Here is a 27884-nt window from a genome sequence, read left to right as displayed (position 1 = left end):
TTGGGGGATGTCTGACCACCGATCCCTGTGGGAATCGGGCCTAAACCAGCAGCCGGACATCCCTCTCACAATCTGGGACCGCTGGCTCCTAACCACTCCCCTGCCTCTGCCTGACTGCCTGATTGCCCCTAACCTCTCTGCCTGCCTGCCTTATTGCCCCTAACCTCTCTGCCTGCCTGCCTGCCTGATCACTCCCAACTGCCCTCCCCTGCCAGTTTGATCTTGCCTCAAACTGCCCTCCCCTGCTGGCCTGCCTAATCATCCTAAATGCCTCTGCCTGCCTAATCATCCTAAACTGTCCTCCCCTGCTGGCCTGATCTTGCCCCCAACTGCCCTCCCCTGCCAGCCTCATCACCCCTAATGGCCTCTGCCTTGGCCCCCATTACCATGGCTTTGTCTGGAAGGAAGTCGGTTGGTTGACCTGGTCTAATTAGCATATTACCCTCTTAGTATAGATAGATTATATAGGATAGGATTGCTGAAATGGGGGCGGGGGAGCCTTTTTCATCAGGAGGAAATGCTCTTGGCAGACAAAAATACATAATCCCTATGCACTATACTACCAAACTGGTCATTAAAAAATTGAACCACTTTCTTACACCTTACACCAAACAGCTGTTGCCCTTGAAACCCCTCCCAGCCCCCACCTTAGGTTCTGCCTTTGCAGTTCACCCAGATTTGGTTCTGATTGGTCGGTTTCTATGCCAGTCAGTGTCAAAAGCTCCGCCTCCTAGGTAGCCATTTGCTCCTCACACTTCACCCAGATTGGTTCTGATTGGTCAGTTTCTATGCCAGTCAGCATCTCCGGGCCTATCAATGGGCCTGATCAGAGAGGTGGGGCTAATCAGCAGTCCCAGTGGAGGCCAGAGAGAAAGAGGTGTGGCTGCTGGCCAGGCCCAGAGCAAAAGAGAGAGGCAAGTGCTGATCAACATTTGTCACAGAGGCTACGGATCAGACCCTGCTTCTTTCTCCCCAGGCCTCTCTCTGAGCCTGATCCACAGCCCACTCTGCAGTCAGTCCTGGATCGGTCTCCTGCAGCTGAGGCAGTCAGTGCTGAGTCACCAGAGCAACCCAGCACTGGCTTGCGGTTGGTCAAGCCTCCAGTCCTTGTGGATGTTACGGACCATGGGTTTTTGTATATTAGGATGATTTAAAAATTAATCCCCCAAATTTTAACATAGAACCAGGGATTTTGTTCATGTTTTGTGCCACATCCACAGTTCCTTAGAGCCTCCTCTTGGGTTGGGAAATGTGACATAGCCTTTCCCTCAGTGATTCACATCACATTCAACCATCCCTGTTGGGTCTGACTCTTGGACATATTTATTGGTGGTTTGTTGCATCATTTGGGTTATAATGTCATTGTCCCTGCTTCCTATACTTTATACCAGTGTGTGCGCATGCACACACACACACAGACACACACACATACACTCACTCTGAATTTCTTCTCTGCTCATTACTCATCATGATTCTTTCCTCTCTCCTCTCCTGATCCCACCAGCAGCACTGATAGATGAAAAGCTAAGAAAATGAACTGATGCATGTTGGATTTTTCATATTCTTAAATGCTAACTTTTTGACTAAATGTGAAAGATTTTTTAAAATAAAAATGCATTACTAATTTTGAATACCCTGTCTTAAATAACACATTCCAGTACAAGCTACATAATAATGACTTCTATGATGTTTTTAGAGCAGCTCCAGGCCTGTGCTCCAGAGATGATAGGAGAGGGTTTGCTTAGGAAGTACAGGGCATCTATGGTTCTGTGTGAGGGACCCAACAGGTGGAGACCCTGGCCCAGCGGGAACACACACATCACCCTTACCCCACCACTCTCGCTGCAGAGCTGGCCACCACTGGACCTGATTTCAAAACAAGGCTGAAACCATATTCAAGCAAGATAGAGGCAGAAAACTGGGAAGCCAGGTGCATGGGCATTAGGTCCAAGCCCAGGCTGTCAGGAGCTGGCAGCAAGTGCATTTAAGGAGTATGGAAGGAGCAACTCTCCCAGGCAACCAGAAAAATGAAGACTCTGTTAACAAAATCCTTGGAGGAATTGCCAGTGACTATTCTGGGCAACTAGTCCTAAAAAGAAGCAGCCCTCTCACCACAGCACCTGCCAGATGGGACAAGAACAGCAAAGGATCACAGAACGGTCAACAGGAATAGACCACTATTGTTTGAGGGATCAGGATCCACTGCTGTCAGCCTTTGATATGAGTTGTCACTGGTTCCTGGAGAAAGATCTTAGAAGTTTATTTCAGATATTAACGTATGGGCTGTGACATTCTCCCTTAATCACCAATTAATTATTATAAAACTAGAGGCCTGTTGCACGAAGAGATTCATGCAATAGGCCTTCCTTTCCCCTGGCTGCTGGTACCAGTTTGCCTCTGGCATCCAGCCCAGGCCTTCGTTCTGGCCAAGTTCCAGCCGGAGCTGACCCCGGAAACAGCAGACCTTGCTGCTACGCTGACCCTGGGGGCCATCAGGCTTCACTCTAAATCTTGGAGCCTATGTATGCAAATTAACCACCATCTTTGTTGGCGGTTAATTCGCATATCGTGCTGATTAGCCAATGGGAGGCATAGCAAAGGTATGGTCAGTTACCATGTTTGTCTATTATTAGATAGGGTAGGACTTGAAGATCCCCTTCCCCCAGGTATCCACAAAGCCCATTTGGACCTGGAGGATCCCATCTAACACTTGCCATCAGTGCCACCTGACCTCAGTCTTGCCATCTCACTGAGATAATTAACGAGCAAATAGCTTTTCTTGTCACCCATAGCTATGGGGAACTTGTTGCTGTCCTTGAAGCTTTCTTTGATTGGTGGGCTTCCCTTACCTCCTACAAAGTCATGTCTCCTTGTCCCCAACCCCTTCACATCACATCCTCTCTTCGAATGTCTGTTTCTCTGTTTTGTTGGCCTTTTTATGAGGTTGTGTCTGGTTCTCCTAGTATTCTTTTTTCTGTATTGTTCTCCCTGAACATGTTTTCCTATTTTTGACTCAATATTCTGTCTTTTCTATGAGATTATCTGGGTATGTATAGGGTTAAGTATTCAGGCTCTGGGTTCAGAATGCCTGGGTTCATCCTGCTCATTTAACCCCAGGCCAACTACATACACGGCCTCTTAAGATTTCAGTCTCCTTTTCTGCAAGTGAACAGAGAGTGATACTTCCCCCTAAGGGCAGCTGTGAATACTAAGCTCACTACTGCCAGAGTAAATGTTCAATAAGTGAGCTCTTAGTAATATGGTTGTTGTTGTTGTGTCCTTTACCCCATTCTTCTGTCTTTCATTTCCCTTCTTTCTTCCTGTCTCAAAATACCCACATCTTCCTGCACATCTTACCACTTCCTCTCTTCCCTCCCTATATGACTCCTTAACTATTCCTGCTCTTGAACAGCATCCCCCACATTTAAATCAGCCCCTTTATCTGTCATCATCCAGGATCTCTTTCGGCCCATAGTTCTTAACCTTTCACAGCTTTCACGCTGATATGCTCCTTCAGGGTCTCCCTCTAAATCACAGTTACTTTCAGGTCAGCATTGTCTTTAAATTTGGTTCCCTGATACACTGGGTTCCTGTTCCTCTGTCTGGCTATTGGGCTAATGGTATCTTGTCATAGCTCCTCCTCCAGGATCAGCCCCTGGTCAGACTTTCATACAAACAGCCCTCCCTGCCTTCTCCATGTTCCTCAACAGGTCTTCCATGATTCCCAAACTCCACGCAGGACTCAGGCCCATTTCCCATTCTCCTTTCCTGTTAGCAGAAAAGTTTCAATCTATTTGCAATTACCTTGTTCAAGGCTCTGTCGGATATCAGGCCTCTCTTCATTTTCTTCTCCATCACTTCTTAGGTACTGTTCTATGTTTGGTATCACTGAAGAGAGGGCATAAGAAGAAGATGATTAGAGAGTGGTGTCATCATCTCAAGTTACACTTTTAGGAATTTCCACCCTTGTGTCACTCAGTACTCAGTGGGTCCCAATCCTGTTGGTAAAGTTCACCCTTCATTCCTGGGACAGAAAAGAGAATACCCAACAAAGGGGTTACTTATGCTTCTCACATATAAAGGAGTCACTCAAATCTCAGGATAAAGGAGTTGTGGCAACAGTGTTAGTTTGTTACTCAAGCAAAATATTTCAGCTGCCCAGGATAGCATATATCAAAATAAATAATGTACTATTTATTTTGAAATGTGTTTGCTGAACTGTTGTAACTGAAAGGAAAAACAGGGATTTCTTTGGGAAGAAAACAAAGATTCTATATAGGTCTACATGTATAAAGAGGAAAAAACACAAAAGCTTTAAAAATGTGGCTGGACAAAAAAAGGTTTTGGCTTAACTGAGTCAGGGTGGATGAATGCTTCCCAAAGAGACAAATCAGAGGACACAGGTGATCCAGAGGCACCCAGATCCGAGGACAAAGGAAGGATACTCCCTGAAGCTGCAAGCAGGGACTGAATATTGTGGCATTGGGCCAGGGACCTGGGAGGTTGCCAAAGAAGGTAGAACAGGGCACCAGCCCAGGGACCCTGCATGTAGGTAACCCAGCAAACATATAAAGGAAGTTAATACACCAAAAATCCTTAAGGTAGATCTCTGCAGAAGGTCGGGGAACAGACTTAGGGAATCAATGAGCCTGTATGCCTCAGGGCTGATGGCAGGGCAATAAACCTTACTTATATATGTTATAAATCTATATTATCTTTTTACGGTGTAGTAAATAACATCAAATTCCTTAGCTTTAGAAGCCAGACCTTCCAAAATGTTTTTTCACACTTATCCTTTTTTTAAAAAAAATTTTTATTGTTGAGAGTATTATAGATGTTCCCCCATGGCCTCCTCTACCTGGTTCCTTCCCCATCTAAGCCCTTCATAACCCTATTGTTTGTGTTCATAGGAAATGAAGAGAGGCCTGATATCCGACAGAGCTTGAACAAGGTAATTGCAAATAGATTGAAACTTTTCTGCTAACAGGAAAGGAGAATGGGAAATGGGCCTGAGTCCTGCGTGGAGTTTGGGAATCAGGGGAGACCTGTTGAGGAGCATGGAGAAGGCAGGGAGGGCTGTTTGTATGAAAGTCTGACCAGGGGCTGATCCTGGAGGAGGAGCTATGACAAGATACCATTAGCCCAATGGGGATCAAGTCTGCAACACTGGCATGTGCCCTGACTGGGAATCGAACTGTTCATAGGTCAACACTCAACCATGGAGTCCTACTGGCCAAGCTGGATTCCTCTTGTTTGGGACTCTCTGAACTTCTTGGATTTATAAGGCGATTTCACCAGTTAGGAGATGTTTGCTGCCATTATTTCTTCAAATAGGTTTTCAATATCTTGCTCTCTCTTTTCTCCTTCTGGTACCCCCATAATGTGAATGTTGGTACACTTGAAGTTGTCTCAGAAGCTCCTTATACTATCTTCATATTTAGGATTCTTTTTTCTTTTTTTCTCTTCTGTTTGGGTATTTTTTGCTTCCTCATATTCCAAATTATTGATTTGATTCTCAGAATTCTCTACTCTACTCTACTGTTGAATCCTTCTAAATTATTCTTTATTTCAGTAAGTGCATGTTTAATTTCTGACTGGCCATTTTTCATGTCTTTGATGTTCTAAGGTTCTTGAATTCTCACTAAGATCCTTGAAAATCTCACTAAGTTCCTTGAAGCTCTCATGAAGATCCTTGAGCAACCTTATAGCTATTGTTTTGAACTCTGTATCTTGTAGTTTGCTTGCTTCCATTTCATTTAGTTCCTTTTCTGGAGATTAGTTCTGAGCTTTCATTTGTGACATGTTTCTTTGTCTCCACATTTTAGCTTCTTCCCTGTGTTTTTTTCTATATATTTAGGTAGAGCTCTTATGTCTCCTGGAATTGGTAGATGGCTTTGTGTAATAGGTATCCTCTAAGGTCCAGTGGCTTAGCCTCACCGTCACCTGAGCTGAGCACTCTAGGTGTACTCTTGTGTGGGCTGTGTGCACAGTCTTGTTGTAGTTGGAGTCAGTGGTAGGAATTGACTCCCAGGCCAATAGGCTGTGAGGACCTGCTGTGATTACAGTGGAAGAGCTACCATGTAGCAGACACCTCTATGGAGCAGGACTTGCTTCAGTGGGGCTTTGGTGTTCACTGTGTCTGTCCCTTGAGTGTGTTGCTTTGGGATGTGTAGTATTGTAATCTGGTATGGTCTGAAGCTGTCCACCAGGTGCACTGTCTCTAGGGCCTCCTGGGAGGTGCAAAGTCAGCCACTCCCTGGGCCACTCATCAGGAGCTATAGAGAAATCTCCAGATGGCTGCTACTTGTGCCCAGGTGAGGCCAAGCTGTCTGTGAACTCTTATTGATAGGTTTGGGGCACAATGTCCCAGCTGCTGCTTATTTGAAAGATTTTAGGAAGTCTGAAGCCTGAAACAGGACAGACCATTCATATGAAAAGGCCACTGCAAACATCTTGGTGGGGCTTTAAATTGGATGGGGTGGGGCTGATGGTGGTGTCTTAGGGAATCATTAAGGTGGAGATAACAGTGGGAGCCAGGCTGATATAAACTCAGATATGGCTGCCAGTGACTCTACAACTGGGGAGGTCTCAGCATAGGAACAATGACCCCATTAGAGCACCACTATTTGGGAAAAAGCTACCCCCAGATTTTTGCTCTGATGCCAGACAATCCAGTTCCTCCCCATATGTTCCTGTACCTCCCTCAACCCCCACTAACCATTGCCTCAGTGCTGGAGCTCAGAGGGAGTGCGTCCAAGTAAGTCTGTGTCCTGGCCCTTTAAGAGGAACTTTTGGGGTCTCCAGCAGCCTTTGTTTCACTCAGCCACAATCCCCACTGGTTTTTCCAGCCAGAAGTTATGTGGGTTTCTCTTCATATCTCTGAAAGCCTGGGATGGAGGTATGGTGTGGGGTTGGGACCCCTTGCTTCTCATGGGAGTCCTCCACAGCTGAGATATACCTCCCAATTAAAACAATGCCACATGTGGGTGTCAGGCCAGCCCCTTCCATGTCTCTGCCCCTTCTACCAGTCTCAATGTGCTTTCTTCCTTAATTCTCTAGTTGTAGGACTTCCATTCAAATTTCAGGCAGTTCTGAATGATGGTTGTTCTGTATTTTAGTTGTAATTTTGATGTGCTTGTGGGAGGCAAGGAGTACCAGCATTTACTTATGCTGCCATTTTGGATTTACATGCTTATCCTTTTTGAATCAACTTGCACAGTCTTCTTACTCTGAGATTAATCTAATTTGTCCTTGTTCAGCAGACACATAGATCATTTACCTCTCTATGCTTGTTCCATTATCATCTGCATTTCTCAGTTCATATCATTTTTGTTTTGAATTCTCCATCATTATTTGGAGATCTTTTTGAGACCAAAAATATATGGAATAAAAAATTTTCTAGGCAAGTCAAACAAAAATTATTGGAGGACATCTTCTTTACTAAGAACCCATATAAAAGTATAAAATCATGCATTTTCAGGAAAGAAGCAGAGAACCAAACCAGGAGTTTTGTATAGTATCCAAACATCTCTCTGGCAGAGCAATTGGTTTTGTGATTATTTGATTGTTTATCACACTTGTTATGGAGAATGAGTTGATAAAACCATTTCTCCTTCTTCAAGAACAAATTTGACCTGACTTTTTTGCTCATTATTCTGGTAATCTGATGAAGGTTGCTTCTTATCTGTGTTAATAGGCCAACACTGAGCTTAGTGTTTTTAAAATGACCAGTGACTGTAGATAGACAAATTGCATGTGGCCTGAGAGGGACTAGATGTGAACTACAAGCCACTTTTTGTCTTCCTCTAATGTATTGACTCTTGTAATTCAGCTGTCCTGGTGGGGTCTCTGAAGGTTATGACTACAGAATTGTTACATGGGATATTGACTCCCCTGGGCATGCAGTGGCTAAATCAGTGTGGATCCTGCAACTAAGATGTAACTTGGGGTGGGTTATAGTTAACTTGGTAGACTGCCATGAGGACCCCTGCTAAGTGTCACAAAGAGCAACTGATGCAGGCCTGTTGGGATGTTGTGTTTCCTGTCATTTGTCCTAAGAAAATTTGAATCCACTGTAGCTCTGGTTGTCCTGAGTCAAGATGCCTAGTTACGCAGACCTGCAGGTGGATGTTTGTACTGTAGCCATTTTATGATAAGCTTTGAGTGGCTCATGATATATTTGTTTTCTTAACTGCAACATCCCAACTGCCTTGCACTGTGTCTGACACCTGGTACACTCAATAAATACCTGTGGGGAAAAATTGTCCCTGGACATAAAAAAGTAGGTAATAAACCTAATTATCTTCTTTTTTAAATCCTCACCTGGTCATATTTTTTTCCATTTATCTTTAAAGAGAGAGAGAGAGAGAGTGGAAGGGAGAGATGAGGTGAAGAAAGAGCGAGAGAGATCTAAGAGAGACATTTTGACTTGTTTCTTCCCCCATGATCCCCGAATGGGATCGAATCAGCAATTGAGGTAGGTGCCCATGAGCAGGTATCAACCCATGATGCTTTAGTCCTCAAGCCAAAGCTCTAACCACTTAGCAGAAGCAGTCAGGGCCCTAATTACCTTTTTTGAAGATTTTATAAATATCAGTTAAACCACGGTAGGAGTTCATGATGTCCTTGCTGAACAATGCTTCCAGAAGGGACAGGTTAAATGTCTTCTCCACTTCATCGAGAACATGGTATATGACTTCTGTTTCAGAACCCGGTGTTTTAAAAGATTCTTTAGACTTCTTAAAAAATAATGAATTGGTAAAATATAAATACAGATTTCCTAGTTACAAAAGAAGCTTAGAAAGTGATTTTATAGTTAATGTATTACAATTTCCCAACATAGTTATCTTCTCATGTACAGTTTTATTTTATTTTTTAATATATTTTTATTCATTTCAGAGAAAAGGGAGAGGTAGACAGAGATTGAGACATTGATGATGGGAGAGAATTATTGATCAATTGCCTCCTGCACGCCACCTACTGGAGATCAAGCTCACAACATGCACATGTGCCCTTGATGGGAATTAGAACAGGGATCTTTAGATCCACAGGTCAATGCTCTATCCACTGAGCCAAGCCAGCTACGGCCTCATGTACAGTTTTAGAATTTCTCTATAGTTTTATGACTACTAGTTAAACAACTTAATCTATCTTCCTTGAAAATTCCCTTATGTGAATCTGATTTCCTCACCCTCATTTCTATTATATGGAATAAGAAGCAATTATGAAGAACAAATTTGGTTAAAGCTAAGTGTTTTGTAGCCCTTTCAAAGCCTGGTCAAATATTTTAGGAATAGACTTAGCAGGCAATGAGCTGCTGTTCTATGGACTGGACAGCCCTTGTCCCTTCCCCAGGACTGACTTGGCCTGGAAGCGCCTGTGAACTTTGACATAAAGAAAACCTATAGGTAGGGAAAGTGAAGATGTGTATCTCTTTATCTCCACCTACACCTTTTGCTAAAATCAACCTAAATTCCAAGACTCCAGAAATACCAAAAGAAAAGAAAAGAAAATAGAAAGGAAACTGAAAACTGTTGTTAAAAGAATAGCAAGAATCTACTTTCAAATTTGTCCTAAGAAGACATTGATTCTCTGTGGAGTTTAATGTTCTCAGATCTAAGTATTTAAATTGACGTCCATTGAAATGAAATGCTGTATCAATTATTATTTCGATAAATGAAATCATTCACCTTATCCATTCATTAAAATTACTTTCAATTTCCATTTTATACTACATTGTGTATATAATTTCTACAAGGCATTAAACATCTATGTAGCACACCCACTTCATATCCAGCCTACCTCCAGTGCTATTCACCCCACTATAAAGGACAACACGGAGCACTGTTCCTTCAGTTAGGAGCAGAACTGTCTTCAGCAATGCCTGCTTCTCTTCTCCCTTCTGACCTTATCAGAACACTTACAGCAGACTTGAGAGGATCCCCACCATAGGCGACTCCTCAGTTGCCCAGCTGTGTTCTGATGTTTGATTCTAGGATATCAAAATATAACTTAGTTTACCAGATTGTGACATAATAAACTTTACCTACTTCATACATTTCATTGTTGATGAATCCATAGTCACGGAGAAGTTCAAGGAAAGGAAATGTTACTTTTATTATATGTGAAATTGCGACCTTCTGTCTTTTGAACTGGCAGAGTGCAATGTCATAGATACGCTTTTCTTCTTCAGACATCCTAGGGAGAAAGGACACTATGAGAAAATGGTCGTCAAGATTTTGATATGCCTGTGGATGCTGTGACATTTTATAAATGAAGGATAGGTAATGAAGAACCAACACATAAAAAATAAGTGTCCCTTAGTAGAGATTAGTACAAATAGAACTGAAAGAATAGACAAAGCTGTAATAAAACAAAGCTAAAGGATTAGAAAAACATAAGTAATATTGAAAAATTCCAGTCTGTCATGATCAAAACCATTGTAAAATTATTATCTCCTAACAGATCTGGATTTTTTTTGAAACAATTTTAATTTGTACTAAAGTGGGATGGACTAAACAGGCCACTCACAGAGAAAAATGAAACAATGGATTAATAATGGAATGTAAGCTTAAAATGCATTTTAATTAACAACTAAGAGAAAATAAATCTGAAAAAGATAAAAATAAGGTGTTCCCTTTTTGACCTACAGCAGTTAAGAGAAATACCATCTTGACTTATAAAGCTAGTACATAAATGGAAAGATGTAGTTTAATAATGATATGATAAGACATAAACTGAAATTTCACTAGAATATCTATCATTTTTTCCTGGTGTTTCTGCTTTGTGTTAATATATATCTATCTGTGCTATTGTTGCATGTAATGAAATTTTTTAGGCATCTGAATTTCAGAAGTGGCTGCTGTTTACTGTATAAGTAGTTGTAGTAGTAAACCTGAGTCTGTAATTATGCTTCTTAGTTGATCTTTTTTTAAAAAATATATTTTATTGATTTTTTAGAGAGAGGAAGGGAGAGGGACAGAGAGCTAGAAACATTGATGAGAGAAAAACATTGATCAGCTGCCTCCTGCACACCCCCCACTGGGTATGCGCCCATAACCAAGGTGCATGCCCTTGACCGGAATCGAACCTGAGACCCTTGAGTCCGCAGGCCGACGCTCTATCCACTGAGCCAAATTGGTTAGGGCCTTAGTTGATCTTTTTTATTGCTCTGATAATAATGTTTTAGTAGACATTTTGTATTCCTGAAAATCATGAAGACTCATAAGTTTCCTTTTTGAAACCAGAAGAAAATTATTGGTTCTTTCCAGTACCCAATATTCATCAGGGAATAATAATGTCATCTTATTATGTCAAATTCTGTAAACTACGCATTCTTTTTAAAGATAGATGATTTAAAAGAAGCATCTGTCTTCTCTTTTATGAGAATTGCTGCTAAAATGAAAAATAAATAATTGTTTTCACAATGACAAGGAGAATGGCAGGAGGCAATGAGTAAATGAGAGATTTCAACAACAAAAAAAATGGTCAGGGGAGCATTAAATGCTTTGTAGGATGAGCATGCTCCCAGCAATCAGGAAAGCAACCAGTGTGTCCTGTGGAATCTTGAAGGCAGAGGAGATTGAAAGGAAGACATGTTGCTGAAAACTATCATGTTATTTGAAAAATTAAGAGTAAGGCAATGTACCCTTCACCCCTCAACTTGCATCCTGGCCACATGAAGTCAAGCAACTATTACTGTCCTTTCTACCACCATATGTTGCCTGTGATTGGATTTCATAGATCAATAATATATCACGTATGCTATGTGCCTGACTTCTTTTGCTCATCATCCATTTTGTTGGGTGATTAGAAGTTTGCTCCTTTATTGTTCAGTGGTATTCCATTGTTGTGTCTACTACCATCTATTTATTCATTTTCCTGCTGAAGGACGTTTTGGTTGATTCTAGAGCAAGACAAGTGTGAATAAAGCTGCTGTTCTGGTATGAATATTTCTGTAGCATGTTCTCATTTCCCTTGAGTAAATAGTCAGAAGTGTAATTGCTGGCTCACTGTGTAGGAGTGTCATTAACAGTTTTGGAAGCAAACTGTTTTAAAAATTTGTTAGAAGTAGCCTTGCGAATGTAACCATTCTAGTGTGTGATGTGGTATCATATATATATAATTTAAATTATTTATTGCTGAAAGTATTATATATGTCTCCTTTCCCTGCCCCCCATTGACCTCTACCCAGCTGCTCCCATTCCCAGCACATGCCCTCACCCCCTTACTCTCTGTGTCCATTGGTTATGCTTATATGCATGCATACAAGCCCTTTGGTTGATCTCTTACTTGTCTCCTCCCACCCTAACCTGCCTTCCCTCTGAAGTTTGTTATTGTTTTAATTTGTATTTCTTTAATGACTAATGATGTTGAACACAATTTCATATTCTTATTAGAAATTCATATACCTTCTTTTGTGAAGTGCTTGTTCAGGTCTTTGGCCCTTTGATATTATTGGGTTGTCTTTTACTTATTGATATGTAGAAGGTTGTTTTATCTTAAAGATAGAAGTATTTAGTTTAATATATGTATTATGAACATTTTTTCTCAGTCTGTGGCTTGCCTTTCATTTTCTCAGCCATATCTATTTTTTTCAACCTTTTTCTTCTGAAAGTATTACATATGTTCCCTTCCCTCTCCCTGCCACCATTGACTTCCTTCAGCCTGCCCCTGCCCCTTCTCCCCCTTCCTGCCCCAGGCCTTCAGCACCCTACTGTCTATGTCCATGGGTTATACATCTATGCATACAAGGTCTTTGGTTGTTTATCTCCCACCCACCCTACCTCCCCTGCATTCCATCTGAGATTCCCCACTCTGTTCCATGCTTCAAGTCTCTGGATCCGCTCTGTTCATCAGCTTATTTTGTTACTTAGATTCCACATATGAGTGCAATCATGTGATACTTGTCTTTTTGTGACTGAAGAGAGATTTTAAAATGTTTGATGAGTTCCAACTACCCATTCTTTCTCTTTTGTGCTTAATATTTTTAGTGCACTATCTATGAAATATCTTCCTACCCCAAGTTTATGGAAATATTAAAAAACCGATGGGCCTTAGTTTGGATATTCTATTCTGCATGACTGATTTATTTGTCTATCTTAATTGGCTTGATAACTAAAGCTTATAGAAATCTTGAATTCAATTGGAAAAATATCATCTTGATTTTTTTAGGTCTTTTGGTTGTCCACATGCCTTTTAGAATCCATTTAACCATGTGTATAAGAAAAGTCATTTGGATTTTATTAGATTTGCATTGCATCTATAGGTAAATTTGGTGAGATTCTACATGACTCGACACCTAAATCCTTTGGTGAGAGCAAAAATGGGGAGACAAAGAAACCCCCAAAGGAAAAAAAAGGAGGAATTGCCAGAAAAGCAGCTAAGTGAAATGAAGGCATGCAATATATCAGAAAAAGAATCCAGAATAAGGGCCATCCAGTTCATAAACTGATAGATGAAAAAAATCAACAACTTATGAAGAATTAAGAAAAAATAAAGGCTGATAAGCTGCAATAAAAAACACCACAGAAAGTTTCAACAGTAGACTAGGAGAAGTGGAGGACTGAATTAGCAAATTAGAAAAGAGGGAAGCAAAACACAACCAAACTGAACTACAATTGGAGAAAAAATTACAAGACAGGAGGAGAGCCTAAGGGAGCTTTGGAAAAACATAAAGCAAAGAAACACATGAATAATAGGGGTGCCAGAATGACAGGAAGAGGAACAAGGGTTAGAAAACCTATTTGAAAAAATGTCAGAAAACTTTCCTGATGTGGGAAAGAAAAAAGTCACACAAGCACAGAGTCCCAAACAAGATGTACCTGAAAAGACCCACACCAAGACACATCATAATTATGATGGCAAACGTTCAGGACTAAGAGAGAATCTTAAAGGCTGTAAGAGAGAGGCAGAAATTTATGTGCAAGGGATCTCCCATTAGATTATCAAATGATTTCTCAAAAGAAACACATCAGGCCAGAAAGGAATGGAAGAAATTTACAAAGTGATGCACAGCAAGGGGTGAATCCAAGAATACTCAATACAGCAAGGCTATCATTCAAAATTGAAGGGGAAATATGGAGCTTCACAGACCAGAAAACGCTGGGGAGTTTATCACTACCAAGCCAGCAATGCAAGAAATGTTAAAGAGACTGGTGTAAAACAAAAAAATAAAAATGGAAGAAGGAACACAGGCACACAAAAAAATGGCTACAAACAAGTACCTATCTATACTAATGAAAGGGAAATATGTTAATTAGACCGGACATCTTCCAGATATCCTTCTGGACAAAGCCATTGTGGCAGGGGCCAAGGCAAAGGTGGTTAGGGGTGATCATGCCATCAGGGGAGAGCAGTTTGGGGTGATCAGACCGGCATAGGAGTGGTTAGGGCGTGAGATCAGGTTGGCAGGGGAACTGTTGGGGGCAATCAGGAGGGCAGGCAGAGGCAGTTAGGGGCAATTAGGCAGGCAGGCATGTGAGTGGTTAAGAGCTAGTGGTCCTGGATTGTGAGAGGGATGTCCAACTGTGGGATTGTGCCTAAATCAGCAGTTGGACATCCCAGATTGGAGAGGGTGTAGGCTGGGCTGAGGGACAACCCCCACCCCCCATCAGTGCATGAATTTCATGTACTGAGCCTCTAGTCAATATTAACTTTAAATGTAAACAGACTAAATGCTCCAATCAAAAGACATCAAGTGGCTGAGTGGATAAAAAAAAAATGACCCATATATATGCTGTCTACAAGAGAACCACCTCAGAACAAGGGACTAACAAAGACTGAAAGTGAAGGGATGGAAAAATATCTTTCAGACAAATGGAAATGAAAAAACGTTGGGGTAGCAACACTTATATCTGACAAAATAGACCTCAAAGTGAAGGCCATAAGAAGAGATAAGGAAGGACCCTCATAATACTAAAGGGATTGATTCAACAAGAGGATCGTTGTAAACATATATGCACCCAATGCAGGAGCACCCAAATACATAAAGAAACTCCTGGAAGATATTAAGGGAGAGAACAATAACAATACAATCATAATAGGGGACTTTAATACCCCACTGACACCACTGGGTAAATCCTCTAGACCCGTGGTTGGCAAACTGTGGCTTGCAAGCCTCATGTGGCTCTTTGGCCCCTTGAGTGTGGCTCTTTGTAAGCCTTAAGAGTACCATAATTAGGTTAATAACAATTTACTTACCTATATAGTCTAAGTTTAAAAAATTTGGCTCTCAAAAGAAATTTCAATCTTTGTACTGTTGATATTTGGCTATGTTGACTAATGAGTTTGCCGACCACTGCTCTAGACAAAAAATCAGCAAGGAAACAGCAATCCTAAATGACTCACTAAACCAGATGGACTTAATTGACATCTTCAGAAGATTTCACCCCAAAGCCATGGACTATATGTTCTTCTCAAGTGCACATGGGATATTTTCAAAGATATACCACATATTGGGTTATAGGCAAAGTCTTTCCAAAATCAAGAAGATTGAAATCATATCAAGCAACTTCTCAGACCACAATGGAATAATATTAAAAATAAACTAAAATAAAAAAAATCAAAAAAATTAAAACACTTGGAAGTTGAATAGAAAGCTATTAAATGATGATTGGGTTACCAAAGAAATCAAAGAAAAAATTAAAAACATCCTGGAAATGAATGACAATGAGAACAGGACAATCCAAAACCTATGGGACACAGTGAATGCAGTCCTGGAGGGGAAATTTTTGGTTCTACAGGTCTTTCTAAAGAAAAAACAAGAAAAAATGGTAATAAATCATCAAATTCTACAACAAAGAATTAGAAAGAGATGAAGAAGAAAAGCCCAGAGTGAGTAGAAGGAAGGAGATAATAAAGATCAGAGCAGAAATAAAAAACATAGACACCAGAAAAACAATAAAAAAGATCAATGAAACAAAGATCAGGTTCTTTGAAAGGATAAGCAAGATTGATGAACCTCTAGCCAGGCTCACCAAGAAGCAAAGAGAGAGGACCCAAATAAACAAAATCAGAAACGAAAGCGGCAAAATAACAACAGACCCACAGAAATACAAAGGATTGTTAAAAAATACTATGAACACCTCTATTCCAATAAAGTAGACAACCTGGAGGAAATGGACATATTCCTAGAAAAATACAACATTCCAAAACTCAATCAGAAAGAATCTAAAAAACTCAGTAGGCTGATAGCTATGGAGGAAATTGCAATGGTCATCAAAAAGCTTCCAGCAAACAAAAGCCGGGGGCCAGATGGCTTCACAGGGGAGTTTCAACAAACTTTCAAAGAAGAACTAAAACCTATCCTTCTCAGACTATTCCAAAAAATTCAAGAGGAATGAACACTTCCAAGCTCATTGTATGAAGCCAGCATTACCCTATTACCAAAACCAGATAAAGACAACACAATGAAAGAGAATTACAGGCCAATATCCCTCATGAACATAGATGCCAAAATCCTCAACAAAATTCTAGCAAATCTGATTCAGCAGTACATCAAAAAGATCATACACCATGATCAAATAGGATTTATCCCAGGGATGCAAGGATGGTACAATATCTGCAAATCAATAAATGTGATACATCACATAAACAAATTGAGAGATAAAAATCACATAATCATATCAATTGATGCAGAAAAAGCATTTGACAAAATCCAACACCCTTTCTTGATAAAAATCCTCAGCAAAATGGGTAAACAGAGGGATCATACCTGAACATAATAAAGCCTTATATGAAAAACCTACAGCCAACATCATACTCAATGGGCAAAAACTAAAACCATTTCACCTAAGAACAGGAATGAGACAGAGATGCCCACTTTCACCACTCCTGTTCAGCATAGTACTGGAAGTGTTAACCATAGCAATTAGACAAGAAGAAGAAATAAAAGGTATCCAAATTAGAAAAGAAGACGCAAAACTGTCATTTGCAGATGACATGATACTGTACATAAAAATCCCTAAAGACCACATCAGAAAATTATTAGACTTAATAAATTAATTCGGCAATGTAGCAGGATACAAAATTAATGCCAAGAAATCTATGGCATTTTTATATATCAATAGTGAATTTACAGAAAGAGAGATTTTTAAAAATCCCATTTACTTTCACACCAAAAAACTTAAGATACCTAGGAATAAACTTAACTAAGGAGGTAAAAGACCTGAAGTCAGAAAACTATAGGACACTGAAGAAAGATATAGAGGACGACATAAACAGATGGAAGAAGATATCATGTTCATGGATTGGTAGAATCAACATCATTACAATGTCCATACTACCCCAAGCAATCTATAAATTCAATGCACTTCCCATTAAAATACCAACGGCATATTTCACAGACCTAAAACAAACTCTCCAAAAATTCTTCTGGAATAAAAAAGACCCTGAATAGCTGCAGCAATCCTGAGAAAGAAGAACAAAGTAGGAGGGATCTCAATAGTAGATATCAAGCTGTATTACAAAGCCACTGTTCTCAAAACTGCCTGGTACTGGCACAAGAACAGACACATAGACCAAAGGAATAGAATAGAGAACCCAGAAATTGACCGAAACCACTATGCTCAATTAATATTTGACAAAGGAGGCAAGAACATACAATGGAGCCAAGATAGTCTCTTCAATAAATGGTGTTGGGAAAACTGAATTGGACAGATACATGCAAAAAAATGAAACTAGACCATCAACTTACACCATATAAAAAAATAAACTCAAAATGGATAAAGGACTTAAACATAAGACAGGAAACCATAAAAATATTAGAGGAATCCACAGGCAGCAAAATCTCAGACATATGCCAAAGCAATATCTTCACCGATACAGCTCCTAAGGCATTGGAAACTAAAGAGAAAATAAACAAATGGGACTACATCACAATAAAAAGCTTCTGCATAGCAAAATAAACCATCAACAAAACAACAAGAAAGCCCACTGCATGGGAGAACATATTTGCCAATGTTATCACTGATAAGGTTTTAATCTCCAACATCTACAGGGAACTCATACAACTTAACAACAGGAAGATAAACAACCCAAGCAAAAAAATGAGCAATGGACCTAAATAGATACTTATCAAAAGAGGACATCAGGAAGGCCAAGAGACATATGAAAACATGTTCACAGTCACTATTCATACAAGAGATGCAAATCAAAACATCAATGAGATACCATCTCACACATGTCAGAATGGCTATCATCAACAAATCAACAAATGACAAGTGCTGGCGAGGATGCAGAGAAAAAGGAACCCTCATGCACTACTGGTGGGAATGAAGACTGGTATAGCCACTGTGGAGAACAGTATGAAGTTTCCTCAAAAAACTGAAAATGGAACTCCCATTTGACCCAGTGATCTCACTTCTAGGAATATATCACAAGAAACTAGAAACACCAACCAGAAAGGATATATGCACCCCTATGTTTATAGCAGCACAATTTACAATAGTTAAGATTTTGAAACAGCCAAAGTGCCCATCAGAAGATGAGTGGATTCAAAAACTGTGGTACTTCTACACACTGGAATACTACACTGCAGTAAAAAAGAAGGAATTCTTACTGTTTGCAACAGCATGGATGAAACTAGAGAGCATTATGCTATGGGAAATAAGCCAGTCAGAGAAAGATAAATATCACATGATCTCACTCATTTGTGGAATGTAATGAACAACATAAACATATGAACAAAAAACAGATCCAGAGACAGAGAAGCATCGATCAGACTGTCAAACCTCAAAGGGGAGGGTGTGGGAATTGTATATATGCATATAAGCCTAACCAATGGACACAGACATCAGGGGGGTAAGGGCATGAGTGGTAGGGTGGGGGGGCAATGGTGGGATAAGGACACATATGTAATACCTTAATCAATAAAGAAAAAAAAAGAAATAACAAACAAATAGCAATCATGAAGAGTATGTCCTCAGACAATAAGGGAATTAAAATAGAAATCTAATCTAATAAAAGACAAATAATCAAATTGGCCGTACCTTCGCTATGCCTTAAGCCACGCCCACCAGCCAATCAGAGCAACAATATGCAAATTAATCCAGCCACGATGGTTGCCGGCAGCCATGGAGCTGGAGTGAGCAGGATGCTTGGTTGCTCCAGTGATGGAGGAAGCCAAGCTTCCCGCCTGCTGTGGCTGGCTCTGAGCTCCACTGAAGGCAACAAAGTTTCAATTATAGAATGTAAATAAATCCCAGAATGAAAAAAAGAAAAGAAAAAGAGGAGAGGCTGGGAGCTTCCATCACCAGGGGGCTTGGCCAGCCTGAAAACAGCCCTCAGTCCCTCACCCAGACTGGCCAGGAACCACAGTGGGGACCTTCCTCACCCTCAAGGGGGTGTGGCCAGCCTGAAAACAGCCATCAGCCCTTCACCCAGGCTGGCCAAACCTCCATGGGGTGAGAGTTCCCACTGGGTTTTTTTTACCAGCCTGCTACAGCCATCAGCCACTCACCCTGGCTGGCCAGGCACCCCAGTGGGACCCCCACCCTGATCCAGCACACTCTTCAGGGCAAACCAGCTGGCCCCCACCCATGCACCAGGCCTCTATCCTATATAATAAAAGGGTAATATGCAAACTGACCCTAACAGCAGAAAGACTGAGAATGACTGGTCACTATGACACACTCTGACCACCAGGGGGCAGACACTCAATGCAGAAGCTGCCCTTGGTGGTCAGTGGGCTCCCATAGGGGGAGCTCTGCTCAGCCACAAGCAAGGCTGATGGCTGCCAGTACAGCGGTGGTGGTGGGAGCCTCTCCCGTCTACTCAGCAGCACTAAAGATGTCCAACTGCAACTTAGGCCTGCTCCACGCTGGCAATTGGACATCCCCAGAGGGCTCCTGGGCTGCCAGAGGGATGTCTGATTGCCAGCTTAGGCCCATTCCCCTGGGGAGTGGGCCTAAGCCAGCAGGTGGTCATCCCTGGAGGGGTCCCAGACTGCAAGAGGGCACAGGCTGGGCTGAGGGACCCCGCCCCCTGCCCTGAGTGCACAAATGTTTGTGCACCGCGCCTCTAGTTAATTATAGAGAGCTATAATTGAAACTCTTTAAATATTTAGAGATTGAAAAATATACTTCTAAATAAGATGAGTGAAACAAAAACCTCAAGAGATCTTTTAAAAATTATTTGAACTAAATTAAAATGAACATGCAGTTCATCAAAATTTGGTGATATAGAAAAAGCAGTGATTAGTGGAAATATATTATTTTAAATGCATGTATTAGAAAAGAAGGAATATCTGAAATAAAAATCTAAGTCTTCAGCTTAGAAAACTAGAACTACAAGATCACAAAAAGAACAATTTAAAACTAAAATAGAAGAAAGGAAATAAAATAAAAATTAATTAGAAAGAAATAAGTGAAATGAAACTAGGAAAACTAGAGAAAAACACACAAAACCTAAAGCTGGTTCTTGGAAAAGAATAATAAAATTGATAGGCTTTGATACAGGCTAATAAAAATAAGAGAAAAGACATAAATTACCAATATTAGAAGTGTACGTAGGATCATCATAACTAATCTCACGACATTCAAAAGATAATGAAATCTATGAATAAATCTATGCCAACCAATTTGATAACAAATAGTATAGGCAAAATCTTTGAAACATACAAACTACCAAAACTCACTCAAGGATAAATAGATAATTTGAATAGGCTTCTACCCCTTTGAAAAAACCTTGAATAAGTAATTCATAACTTTGAACAGATTCAGGCCCTGGTGTTTTCAGTGAGTTCTACACACATTTAAAGAAGAAATGATGCAAATTCTCCAAAATCTTGTTCAGAAAATAGAAGCAGAGGGAACACTTCTTAACTCATGAAGAGTATGTCCTCAGACATAATCTAGCAATACTGTGTCACCATAAGCAGATAAAGGCAAACTATAAACCAATAGCTCTCACAAGTATTGAAGTAAAAAATTTCAACAAAATATTAGCAAATTTCATCCATCAATGTATAAAATATTATACCCATGACCAAGTGGAATTTATTTCAGACATGTAAGGATGGTTTAATATTCCAAATCAATCAATGGAATCCACTATGTCCAGAGGCTAAAGAAGAAAAATAAAATGATGATATCAATTGCTATAGAAAATTTATTAGACAAAATCAAACACCCACTCATGTAAAAACTAGAAACAGTGAGGAACTTTTTCAACTTGAAGGAAAACATCCACCAATAACTTGTAGCTGATACTATACTTACTGTTAAAAACATGCACTTTCCACCTAAGATCAGAGATGTCCCCTTTTAAAACTCCTATTCAACATTGTAGTAAAAGGCATAGTAAATTTAAAAAAAAAAAAGAAAGAAAGACAAGGAAGTTAAAAGTGTAAAGTTTGGGAAGGAGCAATAACAGTGTTTGCAGATGACATGATTGTCTATGTAGAAAATCCTAAAGAATTGACTGAAAAAAATCTCCTAAGACTATTAAATAAATATAGCAAGGATGCAAGGTAACATTCAAATGTTAGAATTTTTTGTATACACCACCAATGAAAAATTGGAATTAGATAGTAAATAAAACAATACAATTCATAATAGCACCAATATAATGAAAACCCTAGGTTTGTACATAAGAAAATATGTACAGGATTTTAATGTAGAAAATTATTCTAGAAAAATAAGAATTTCATTTTACAGAATAAGAGTAACTATTTTGATGTAAAGATTCAAAGTCTACTAATCAACAAGTGTTGAACAGTGTGATAAAGGAAAACTCAAGTTAAATGATTTGTTTGAGATATGAAAACCTAGAATGATATGGTTTTAAATTAAATGTTAACAATTACACAAATATTGATGAAAATGAATTTCAGAATTTAAAAGTAACACTGGTTGAGTGAAATCAGACCCTATGATGCCTTATAAACCAGTACAAAAATCAAAAGAGTAAAACATAGCTTGAATTTTTAGAGAGAAAAATCGAAGGAAAATATTATGGAATTCTAAAAGTTAAAACAAAAAATAAATTATAATAGTAAACGTTATATTATCTAAAACACTAAATGTGAATGAGGTCAGCATCATGGCAGAGTGAGGTAAACTACTTGGTTTCTCCCCTTGAAATCACAACAAGCTGGACAACTCTAATTCCAAAAAGGACTCCCTGCTCAACACACAAATATGTCTGTGAGACCCACACCTTGAGACATCTGAAGGTGGGTGTATTGGAACCAAGAAAGCAGGCAGGACTGGGGGTAGGACAGAAAGGAGTAGCAAATGCAGCCAGGAACTTGGTGGGGCCTCAGAAGACATGGTAACAGATGAAGAATTGAAATGCAGGGCCTGAGGAGCAGAAGCAACATTTCCGGTCTGGGTGGCTAGCACACATATGGTGAACCCATTGCAAGTGGTGGAGATTCAACAGAGAGGTGTGGCAGCTGCAGTACCGAAGCTGCCATTACCAGCCAGAAAACAAAGCCACAGATGTGCATACCCACTTCCCCTCACCCTCCCAGAGCTTGCAACAGCACCAGGGTGTCAGGACACAATGCACATGCTCAGCAGCTTGGGTGGCCTGAGAAGCAAAACCCTCCTTCTGGCCTGAGTGGCCAGAGCACTCTATAGCTAAACCCAGAGACAGGAGCAGAGATGCAGAGATGAGGGAGCCAAGTTCTGGCAGTCACTGTTACTAGGAAAAGAATACAGGCAGACACAAACCCACCCTACCCTCACGCCCCCACCCATTGCAGTGGAACCTGGTGGAGGCAGCTGGGACACCTCAGATTGCACAGCACTGGTGGCAGCCTCTGGCTACAGGAGGCAGCACCGGGATCCCCCAGGCATGGGCTCCCATCAGTCACCACATGGGGGTAGTGCTCTGAGACCAACATGACTCAGTCACAGAGGGGACACCCACCTCTTGGGAAATACGGGGCATTTTCCATGGCCAAGGCTACACAGCCCCACCAAGGTACCGGAAGTCCCAGCAGTGCAGGTGAGAGAAAACAAAAACTTGTGCTACTGCACCAATTGCTGGGACACAAAAGACACCTTCAAACTGTACGTCATATGCCAAGAAATTCAGACAGGAAATGTGAAAAAAATTTCACTCGGACGAAGACAGTGCAAACTGGGGGAGAAAGGAGAGCTGCCCAGGATAAGCATGAGAAATGGGTTGTAAAACTAAGGCTGGCGCGTGATAAAGAGAGTGTACATGAAAATACAGACGGGGTCAATGTGGAGGAATAACCTAGGGGGTGAGGAAGATGTCCACCAGGCACTTAACATCACACAAACTCCTAAAAAAATAAAGCAACATTGTGCCGATGGACTGATATAAAACGTGGTTTTATAGTCAGATTTGCAGACTGTTGAAGGAAATTAAGGCACCCCCTCAAATATAAACACAATAAACTTTTAATTAGGAATAACAAAGCATGATAAACTATAAAAAATGAAATAATTTTCATAGAACTAGGTTTGAGACAACCATTATGAACAGGAAGTTCAAAAGCTAGAGATGATTCATTAGGGACAGATAAAGCTGTGAAGGCTAATGTCGCAACAATTGGAAGAATAGTTTTGCCCACAAGTTAAAAAAAGAATATAGTTTTGAAGATACTAGGGAAAAAGATCCCCCTGAAGTAAGGGTAGAACTGAACCTGCCACCTTAAGAACATGAAAACTGTGGTTAAAGACGGTGTGCGTGGAGTTCAGCAGTAACTTTCCTCATTGCTCCTATTTATTCACTAGAAGACTGATGCATGAAATTTATGCAAGAGTAGGCCTTCCTTCCCCCAGCTGCCGGCATTGGCTTCTCTCTGGTACCCGGAACCTGAGCTTCCCTAGCAGCTCCGGCTTCGTCCAGAAGGACTCTGGTCTAATTAGCATATTATGCTTTTATTCTTATAGATAATAACCAGGGTATATCTATCTCAAAAATCAATACTATAATGTCTGTAATTTAAATTTCAAGCTTTAATAAGATAGAAGTCACCAAAAACAAAGAAAAAGAATAGGAAAGTAAACTTGCAACTTTCAGAATACTCAGCAAATTCTCCCTTATCAAATAAATGGCAATCATATCAATGATAACATTGGCCAGAAATAATGCAGCATCTCAACCAAGAAGCAATTTAAATGGTCAATAAACACAAAACACTGTTCCTCCTCTCATGTAATCGGAAAATACAAATTAACAAAATGAATCTCTGTATCTAGCACCTATGTGAAAATGCATGTTGACAGATGATTCATCTCATTCAGTATTGTTACGGGAATATATTGGTTCAGTTACTTGGAGGGAAACTTAACAGAATCTGTAAACAAGTAAGTATTAGTACTCTTTGCCTCAACAATTTGATATTTTGGTCATTGACACCAGATAAACTTATGTAAATCTGCAAAAGAAGAGAGAACTATATAATTGTTGTTATCACAGGTTGTTGAAATAACCTGAGTGTTTGTCAATGGAGGAGAATAGTTTAAAAATTATGGCATATTGATTCCATGGAGTAGTATACAGAGTAAAAAAGAATGAGGGAGCCTGGCCAGCATAGCTCAGTGGTTGAGTGTTAACCTATGAACCAGGAGGTCATGGTTCGATTGCCAGTCAGGACACATGCCCAGGTTGTGGTCTCAATCCCCAGTGTGGGTCATGCATGAGGCATCCAATCAATGATTCTCTGTCATCATTGATGTTTCTATCTCTCTCTCCCTCTCCCTTCCTCTATGATATCAATAAAAATATATCAAAAAAAGAATGAGGGAGATCAGTATGTTTATTAAAGTGAAAAGGTCTCTAACATTTTCAATACTAAAATAACTGAAAATACAAAATGCAATAAAATCCCATTTGTTTAAAAACAAGACACAAATTATGTATTTTGGAAAATCAATTATATGTGTAAATGCAGAGAAAGTGATATGCGCCCACAACACTCAATAGGACCTGGACTGGGAGTTTCAGGTGGGTGGCACATGAAGGGGACTTGCCCCTCTACACATTTGCATGTCATTTGAAACTTTATGAACAAGAGGTTAAATATAATTCTTCAGTATTAAAAAAGTTAAACATATTAAGTAATGTTATTTCTAACCGATTACAAAAGAAAAAGATTGAATTTTTGGCCTTTTCCTTGTCAGAGGTATAATGCATTATCGAGCAGAAACTCAAAGTACAGATGAAAATACTCAGCCTGCACTAGGCTTTCACTTCTTGGTCCTTCCTCTTACTTTTACTCCTTTAGGTCAAGATCCCTGGAGGGAGAATCCAGACCCCCAGGCAGAGACAAGAATAAACCCATAGCTGACCTGTCCACAGATCAGGTATAAGACCATTGCACCCAGATTTGAAAATTTCATGTGTTCACCCTGAATTTTGTACTTTCTAAAGTTTTTTTGTTGAAATGACCTAGCTGAAGTCAGAGGAAACCTGAGGGAAATGAGAAGGTTCATAGGTCATGAGAAAAGAACAAATCACTGTCTCGAAGCGTCAGAAAGTACAGTAGATTCCTGATGGGCTGCCAGCTGAGCAGTAGCTGTAAGACAAGAGTCCTGTGGGTTGTGGCAGTTGAAATCAAAACACAGTTGTCTCTTCCTAGTTCTAAGATTCAATTCCTTCACTATCTATTCCTGCATTTCATTACATTGCACATAAATGTCCTTGCAAAGCAGGACAGATGTCAAGGTTTAGAGGAGTGTCTAATGAAACACACTAAAGCAGTACTACAGCCAGAGAGAAAATTGAAGGTAGGGAGACAGAGACTGACCTGGTGCTGAGGTCGCTGCCCCCACTGGCCATTGTTCTGCTGTGGGCCCTGCCTGGACCTCTGATCCTTCCAGTCTCCCCAGCCTAGGCCCGCTGTGGCTGCAAAGCCCTGAGCAGGAAGTGTGTAAAAATCACCCATGGAGGGCTCCACCCAAATGGGGAAATGAGAAGTGAAAGGAACTTTTTGAGTGTTTTCAAACACTGTCTCCCTCCTCCTGCAGCCCGACAGTGAATCTCAGCCATCATAACATGTGGCAGCAGGAATGGAAGACAAAAACAGTTAGTCAGGACCTGGAGGCCAGGGGAAGAGCAGCCCACAGGAATCCTCTTGTTTGTATATAGACACCAAAAACAGGGAAGTAGCTGGAGCTATAGAGCCTGGAACCCTAAAAATCAGGACAGGCAGTGACTGGGGAGGGACATGGAACAAAGGGCATAGCAAAGAGGGGGGCTTCAGCAGCCTCAGCAGAAGCAGCTTCCATTCAGATGTCACTGATAGTCTTATGGGGACTTTCTTGCATGTGATAAGTCACCTTTTTCTTGCTGCTTTTAAAATTCTCTCTTTGGCTTTTACTTTTGACAATTTAATTGTAAAGTGTGTCTGTGTAGCCCTTTTCAGTTTCTACCTGTTGGGTCCATTGTGCTTCATGAAAGGGAAAGTCAATTTTGCTCCCTAAACATGGGAAGTTTTTAGCCATTATTGTTTTAAATAGACTTTCAGTCCTTTTCTTAACTTTTGCCTTTGGAATTCCCATAATCTATACTAATAAAAGGGTAATATGCTAATTAGACCAGATGTCTTCCTGACAAAGCCACAGTGGCGGGTCCAAGGCAGAGGCGGTTAGGAATGATCAGGAAGGCGGGCAGGCAGAGCGGTTAAGGCAATCAGGCCGGCAGGGGAGAGCAGTTAGGGGTGAGCAGGCTGGAAGGGGAGAGTGGTTAGGGGTGTTCAGGCTGGCAGAGGAGAAGTAAGGACATCAGGCAGTCAGGCAGAGGCAGTTAGGGGTGATCAGGCAGGTAGGCAGAGGGGTTAGGGGTGATCAGGCAGGTGGGCAGGTGGGTGGTTGTGAGAGGGATGTCTAACTGCTGGTTTAGGCCTGATCCTGTGGACATCCCCTGAGGTGTCCCAGATTGGAGAGGGTGCAGGCCGGGCAGAGGGACCACTCTCTACCACCCCCTACCCAACCCATGCACGAATTTCACGCACTGGACCTCTAGTGAGTATATGATTTTCTTAATAATGTCTCACAAATCCTATAGGCATTCTTCACTCTTCTTTCCTTCTCTGAATAAATACTTTTAAATAACCTATCTTCTAGTGCAATGATTTTTTTTCTTCTATTTGTCGAGTCTGCTGTTAAATCTCTATTAAATTCTTCAGTTCAGTTATTGTATTCTTCAGTTCTAGGATATTTTTATAGTTTCTTTTTCTTTTTGGTGAGCTTCTTATTTTGCTCATTTGTTTTTCTATTTTATTGAGTTGTCTCTAATGTCTTGTAGTTCACTGAATTTCTTTCAGAGGCTTATTCTGAAGTGTTTTTCAGATAATTTATCTATTCACATTTCTTTAGGGGTAGTTATTAGAGCTTTTTAGTTTTTTTTAGTTTACTGTTCACCTGAATCTTCATGATCCTTGATTTCCTGTGTTAGTATCAGTGCATATATGTAAGCAATCTCTTCTTCCAGACCTACAGGTTCACTTCATCAGGAAAATCCCTTCATTAGTCAGCTCAGGTTGAAATACAGTACAGGAGAGCTGGTAGCATCTATGGGAAGATGGGGCATGTCATCACAGTCTCAGTTGGGAAGGCTAGTGCCTGTGCTCTGAGGTTGCTGCTTGGATGATGGCTGAGCTCTGTGGTTTGGTGGACGTATAGGTTGGGCTCCCTGATCAGGCACAACTGCTGGCTGTGCTCTGGGGCTTGATGAGTCTACTTGCTGATCTCAGCAATCACCTCTTGTTGAATGAGGTTTCAGGCTGTGTTTTGTGGTATGGTGGTGCCAGTGGTTGGACTCTGCATTTGGTCAGGGTTACAGACTGGGTTCTGCTGCTAGACTGAGTTATAGATCTGGTTCCATAGATCAACTGAACTAAAAGCTTGCTCCCATGGCTGCCTGGGTTCTCTGATTAAGCCTTCTAAATGGCTAGGACTGGA

At 40.6% G+C, this 27884-nt stretch overlaps 1 protein-coding gene across 1 annotated transcript in view; it reads right to left on the bottom strand.

The window, feature by feature from the left end:
• Positions 1 to 25829, bottom strand: part of LOC308522702 (nuclear body protein SP140-like protein) — a 55226-nt gene extending 29397 nt beyond the window's left edge. Inside the window, exons 1-4 of the mRNA XM_081096236.1 lie at positions 25730 to 25829; positions 10050 to 10197; positions 8570 to 8738; positions 3805 to 3888 (exon numbers count right to left, since the gene is read on the bottom strand). Coding sequence (XP_080952362.1) covers positions 3805 to 3888; positions 8570 to 8738; positions 10050 to 10197; positions 25730 to 25761 — 433 coding nt within the window. The 5' untranslated portion in view covers positions 25762 to 25829. The remainder of the gene's footprint in view (positions 1 to 3804; positions 3889 to 8569; positions 8739 to 10049; positions 10198 to 25729) is intronic.
• Positions 25830 to 27884: the final 2055 nt, after the last annotated feature.

This window comes from Myotis nattereri, assembly GCF_964212035.1.
Source record: "Myotis nattereri genome assembly, chromosome: 7".
Taxonomy (NCBI): domain Eukaryota; kingdom Metazoa; phylum Chordata; class Mammalia; order Chiroptera; family Vespertilionidae; genus Myotis; species Myotis nattereri.
The sequence above is the reverse complement of the archived record's forward strand: the minus strand, read 5'-3'. Positions and strand labels throughout refer to the sequence as shown.